Raw genomic sequence first — 6,630 nt, 5'->3', positions numbered from 1 at the left:
TGTATACCATGCTATGAATATAGACTATAGAGTAAGAACTACTATGACATTGTTATTTATAGTAAAAGTGGAATTGACAATTCTAATAGGAGTATTAACTATGAAAATGTACTACTACTACTAGTTCTTAGATTATAACAAAATTTGCAACAAACTCATGACATGATGAATATTGAAGTATTAGTTTTATTTTTAATTTCTTAAGTAATTTCATAGAGTATATATCCATCAAATTGTTATAATAAGCAGCATTAGATTTGAGCTAATACAACAACTATATTTCGTATAAATATTTGAAAATTTTCTTATCAGTCGCACATTTTAACTAAAATATTTTTTCTTGAATATATGAGATTTGACATATATGAAAAATAGAGTGTGCAGGAGACGACATGGGCTAACACTGGCGGCCCATACCCGATTTATGTATTACGTGCCATTCATATACTCGCCCTATTTCCAAAAAAAAATAGAAATTTCTTTCTCTTTGAGCAGTTTCCTAAAGAAACACTCAATTTTAGGAAATTTCTTTATTTCTATGAATGAGACCAATTTTTTACTAACACTCCATTCATATACTCACCATTCCTTGTTTCATCTAGCTTAGCATCATCGCCCCTAGATATAGAGATACACATCGTATTGTGTTTGTGTGTTTATTTCCGAACAAGAATGAGATAATGCAAAATCTATGGAATCAAGAGGATCATGCGGACAATACTATGGAATCAATAGTATATAAAAAAAAGGTGAGGAACATACGTAGCTTCTAAGAAAGAAAAGCTTATCGTTGAATAAGTTATAACGTATATAAAAAAATTCAAGCTAAAGAATAGATGCAATAAACCCAATGCATTTGCAAATGTCCAAGAAAATCTCTGTTGGTGTTACAGAATTGCTTACAAACAATGAAAATCAAGCTATGGGGCATCATGACCTGTCTGTCTAATGACTCAAACCTTTTCTTTTACAATCCTCGATGGGTGCTTAATACAATGTTTTAAGTGATCATTTACTTAATACAATGAAATTTTTTTATGCGTTTTGTTAAAATTCTCTATTATTGTGGGCTTTAATTGGATTACCAATAGAAAAGAAAGCTTGGACTTTAGTTTGAAAATGAAAACGCATCTGAGATTCGGAGCCCAAATTGTTTTGATCCAATTAGATTGAGATTCTGCAAACACAGAGATTCAGCACAATGGTTCTTCCAATTTCCAAATGAAGAAGAATATGCTGAGATCGAGGAAAATTCTCTCAGCTTGCTTTTTAGAGAGGGGAAGTTTTCCATTGTCGATGGACTTCCCTACGATTCCAGGACGACGTCACGTCTATAAGGCCGGCTCAAAATTTATTGCATTTTAATGGTTTCGGAACTAATTTGGATCGATCATACAAATCAAATCGCCACGGAATTTTTGAATTTTATCCCTGTATGTTGAATCTGTTCCGATTGACATTTTCGTATAATTGATTGTGTAATTTGATCGGCTGTTAAAAGCAATTACGAGCTCGAATGTGAGTAATTATCGATGTTGCTCTGCTCAATTTATTGCATTTGATGCTAATCCACAAGTTCATGTGTGAATTAGGGCAGTAAAGATGAGATGAGTACGAGTATACTTATACTTACTGACATGAATGAATATGCGACACATCGTGGGAAGGCAAGTTATACAACTTTAAATTTTAAGTTAAAATTTGGATTATATGATTTTTGAGTGGTTAAGGTTGAGTTTTGATTGTAGATTTTGAGACTTGGGTGCAGGTTCAAAAGCGAATAGTCACTCAACTCAAGTTTCTTTCCCTCAAAGTCTACTTTACGAATGCTTACACTTCCCGTGACCTCCAAAGAAGACGAAGCAAATTTGCCCCTCATCAAATACGGCTAAGCTGCCCCTAACCTAGAAAACTAATGATACGAATGTGTTGACATCAGATACTGCTGAAACAGACAGTGCTAAGGAGTCTTTAGTAAGTATCAGATCATCTTCATTTATGAGGTTACCATCTTTTGGGTGTAGAGATGGGGCAAGCAGTTACCTGCATGGATACGTTCTTGATTTATGGCGCATTTTCTTGACATAATAGTTACTAGCTTTTAACTTTTTTCGCTACCCTTACAGGCTATGACTGACTCATGGACCTCACCCTTCATGAAAGCATTTGCACATTCCACTGATGTTCGTTTGTACGGGGTACTATTGCATCTTTCAGTTTTCTGAACTGATTACAGTAGATTTTCTATTTCTGCCTTATATAGGCTTGGTAATAGGATCATAAACCTCATACGCTTGACATAATGTGCAACTATTGAATCTGTCATTTTACAAAGAACTACAACTGATCTTTGTTTTTCAATGTATAACCCTGATAATGTGATTTATAACATGCTTGATTATTTTTTGTTCTCTGTAGCTACAAAATGAACAAGCAACGATTCCCTCTTTTACTGCAGATTCTCTGAAACTCTAAAGTCGATCTGAAGTAAATGTGATTTCCCACTTAGCTTAGACCATAGAAGACGATCGCCTTTTAAACAATTGAGGAGCAAACTTAAATGTGAATTTTAAAAATAATCAATGTCGAATATACAGAAACTTATTTGTGAAGCATTGTTACTATTACCAGCATGAATCATGTTAACGCTTTTTAAGGATCACGGCTCTTGTGCAGGTGTCCTTAAACATTGCTGTATCATTTTTTCCCTTGCATATAAATCATGGTGTTGCGATTTGTAGCATGAAACTCATCTTCAAGTTTCATTTTTTCTCCAATTGAAGGCATCAAAATTCAAAGGTCTTGAATTATACACAAATTTATCAATCTCTAAATTATTCAAACACGAGCAATTTCCTTCTAAAATCACCAAATTCTGGGGCATGTTCAAGAATATAAACCAATGTAAAGTATTTTGATTATAGATAGCTAGTTTGATTATAGACTTCATGAACTTCAGAATCCGACAAAACAATAATATCTTCTGCTTAGTTTGTTGTATCACGGAAACCTGAACGTAAAATTAAATGCGTAACAGTAGCACGAAAATTCAAATAGCCACTGAGAAAGGCAATAAAAAATAGCAACACTGTGTTTGCAAGTGCAAATAACTGATGCTATTGGAGCTCCAAAAGTAGATGGCATACCTGAGACAATTAGAAAAAAAATAATAAATCAAGTAAGCGTTGGAGTAAACCAAATGGGTGCGGTATCAATATTAGTAATATAATTAGCAATATTGGCGAATAGGCAATCGGCGATATCTGGTTGGCCTTGATACTCTTTACGGATACGAAAAGTAAGCTTGGCGGTGTGATGCAAGGGATAGTAGCAATCTGAGACAGTGCGGGCGGCGCAATCGTATATTCCGACATCCGGTGGGGCTTCTTGATCATGGTCTTTGTGGTGGGTGAAGTAAATAGTATTGGGGTTGAAATGAGAGATGGCAAAGGAGTGGTTGGTTCCAACAAAGATGGTGTGATCCCTCAAGGAACAGGTGGGGTCGATGCATCCGTTCTCGTGCCTTGTAAGTGAATGTGCAGTGAAAGAGACGGTTTTGTCGTTGCCTCGGTTGATAGAACGCCGTAATAGGAGGAGCTTGTCCGTGTCCGTGTCCGTGTCCTCCTCGTAGACGTAGACGAGGTGGTTATAAGTTTTGATGGTGTGTTCATCATCAGAGGGTGAAGGTTCAGCGCCTCTCTGAATGCAAGCTAATTTGGGAGAATCCAAGTTTGTTAGGTCCCAATCCTCCAACCCCCAATCGTCGAACACCGAGCTGGTCAAGCAAGTGCAGAGGTTGCTTTTGGATGAAAACACGAAATCATCGTAATCCTTTGGATAGTAGAGGTCGTCGTATCCTAACATGAATAGGTTGCCGAAGGGGACCCACTCGTGGCTGTGGCCGGGGCGGCAGTAGGCGAGGCGGTGGTACGGGCCGAACGACACCATGGCGCGGCAGGACTGGTGGTCGGGGGGTGTGGAGAGGATTAGCCTGGAGACGACGGCCCGGCCGGTGCCAGGTTCGAGGTTGAGCTCGGGGTTGGGGAGGGACTGGATTGAGGGGAGCTTGATGTGGCGGCGGGTGATGGGGTTGGAGAGGAACAGCTCGTTGTTGCGCTGGTTCATTAAGGCTAGCCACCCGTGGGAGGACCCCACCACCTTTGCGTTGTCGTCCGGGAACTCGGGAGGGTCCCGTCCCGGCCCGTACTTGTTGATCAGCAACACCTCCTGCTCCGCGGGGCTGTAGAAGTTGTACACCATGCCGCCGCGCCTTCTGTCGAATGTGGGCGGCAGCATCAGCCATGGATTTGGCATGCTGCTAGTGCTCATCATCCTACGCCCAAATCTCATTCTCGCAACCAATAATATTTTCATTGCGATAGTTAGATCAAGATTTAGGGTTTAGAATTAGCTACTACTCCATATATTTATAGCCAGCGCTAAGAAAGAGAACTTAATTAGAGGAGTAGTATATTATATATGGAAAGAGAACTTAATTAGAGTATATATATATATATTTATAGGGATTAGTATATAAAGTACAGTATATATCGATCGTCTCAAATCTTCCTTCTTAATTACTCCAGTTGTAACTTTGGAACGCAAATATGGAGTATAATTATTACCCTCCGTTCAATATTAATAGAATCATTAGTCTATTTTGGAAAATTCCAAGTTAATTGAGTCAATTCTATTTTTAGCAAAGAGTAATTCTTCTTTTTACTTTATTCTCTCTTATTTTACTCTTTGTTACTTTTTCCACCATACATTTAACACACTATTCTTAAACTCCGTACCAAAAAGAAATGCCTCTATTAAGGAGGGCTACTTACTACACTACTAAGTTTCCTTGGGCCACAAGATATCAACAAATAAAAAATATATATAGTTTTTGTATATTTTGGCTTAGTATTTCTTTACTTTTAAAGTCGATCTTTTGTTTAATTTATAAGTTTATAGAATTACCAAAAATAAGTATGGAATGAATCTTGAATTTAAATTAATTAATCTCATATAATATAATATAATATAATATAATTATTATTACTAATTTTTGTCTTAGGCCATAAGTTATCAAAATAATAAAACTATATATACTCTGAGCTAGGGATACATACTACTAATGAGAGATGCCGCTAATGAATATGAGGGCTTCAATTATTATGCAATTTGGTAGGAAAAGGAATAGGATGATGAGCAGCAGCACTAGCAATAGGGAGCCATGGCTGATGCTACCATCATATGGTGATAGGAGTAGTACTAAGTTGTACAGCCTTGCGGAGAAGAAAGTGGTGAGCATAAAGAAGGAGACGGCGGCGCCAGCGTGGGCACAAGGGCGGGTGATACATATGGGATGTACCCATGGGTGGATGGCTTCATTCAATATGTTCAATCGACAGACTTTCCTCTCCAATCCCATCACCGGTCGCCACATAAAGCTTCCCGATATTCACACCTTCCTCAAATCTCCGTACGATCCCGCCAGTATCATCCTAACCTCCTCTCCCGATGCCCACGACTGCCGTGCCATCATGACCTCTGACTGGAGCTACAAGCCCCTTGCGGTCTGCTTCCCGGCCCACACCACCACCAACTGGCTCCCCGTTGACCTTGCAGTCTGCGACCCCAAGCAAATCGTCTACTCTACTCGCCAGAGTCTCCTCTTCTGCATAACGTGGGGGGACGGGGACGAGGACAAGTATGAGGGAGTGCTCGAGTGCTGGGACCTCGAATCTCCCTCCTTTGTGTGGAAGGTTCCGTCATTAATTGATGTGGACAAGGATGACGACAGACAACCCTTGTATCTGGTGATGGACGAGCATTCCGACCGGCTATTTCTAGTGATGCGTCATGTCTTGGGACATGTGCAGCGCGACGGATCGCACCTGAAATCCTTGTGCACTAATCTCGGCTTCCCACATAAAACCATTAGTTTCGACGTGTATGAAATTGATGCCAAGAAAGGGAAACTCAGCTACATGGAGGGTTCATTGGATGGTTTGGCAATGTTTGTTGGAGGCAACCACTCGTTCGCGCTGCCCGCCGCAGAATTCAACTTGAACCCTGATTCTATTTATTTCGTCGAAGACTACTCCCAACTAAATTACACTATGACCCAAGATGGAGCCATTACTCACAATGACCATGATTTTGGCATCTTTAATTACTTGGATAGAAAAATATCTTCCATCTATTATCCCTCTCAACTCTCTTATATATCCAGGATTGCTCCAGCCTTTTGGTTCACTCCAACGCATCACTAGCTATTATTCATGCACTTTTATGATGTTTCTATACACTATTTATATATGAATGATTTTATTTTGTTTTTATCTTTTCCTACACATTCTAATTAATCAATGAAAAACAATTCGATTCTTTCAAATTCTAGTATTGAGAGCATACGAATCTTCAATATGAATAAATAAATATTGGAAGATAATCTATATATATGTACAAGTAATCAGTGAATTTTTAATCGTATATGATGTTTAAGGCCCAAAACACCAAGTTAAGTATAATAAAACGAAATAAAATATAGAATCAAGTAAGCGTCAGTAAACCAAATGGGTGCGCTATCAATATTAGTTGGCGAAGTAGCAATTGGCGATATTGATAGTGTTTTCTTAA

The 6,630-nt window shown here is 38.6% G+C and overlaps 1 protein-coding gene across 1 annotated transcript; it reads left to right on the top strand.

Moving 5' to 3' along the window:
* The first annotated feature begins 5,129 nt into the window (after positions 1 to 5,129).
* Positions 5,130 to 6,263, top strand: LOC121810347. The gene has a single exon (XM_042211138.1). It carries the CDS (start codon positions 5,130 to 5,132, stop codon positions 6,261 to 6,263), a length of 1,134 nt encoding a protein of 377 aa, XP_042067072.1.
* Positions 6,264 to 6,630: the final 367 nt, after the last annotated feature.

This window comes from Salvia splendens, chromosome 7 (genome assembly GCF_004379255.2).
Source record: "Salvia splendens isolate huo1 chromosome 7, SspV2, whole genome shotgun sequence".
Classification (NCBI taxonomy): domain Eukaryota; kingdom Viridiplantae; phylum Streptophyta; class Magnoliopsida; order Lamiales; family Lamiaceae; genus Salvia; species Salvia splendens.
Note: the sequence above shows the minus strand (reverse complement) of the source record. Positions and strands in the feature narration are given on the sequence as shown.

Excerpts from the sequence above, each read along its gene's own strand:
- LOC121810347 (XM_042211138.1), top strand. The coding sequence starts at position 5,130 with ATGCCGCTAATGAATATGAGGGCTTCAATTATTATGCAATTTGGTAGG.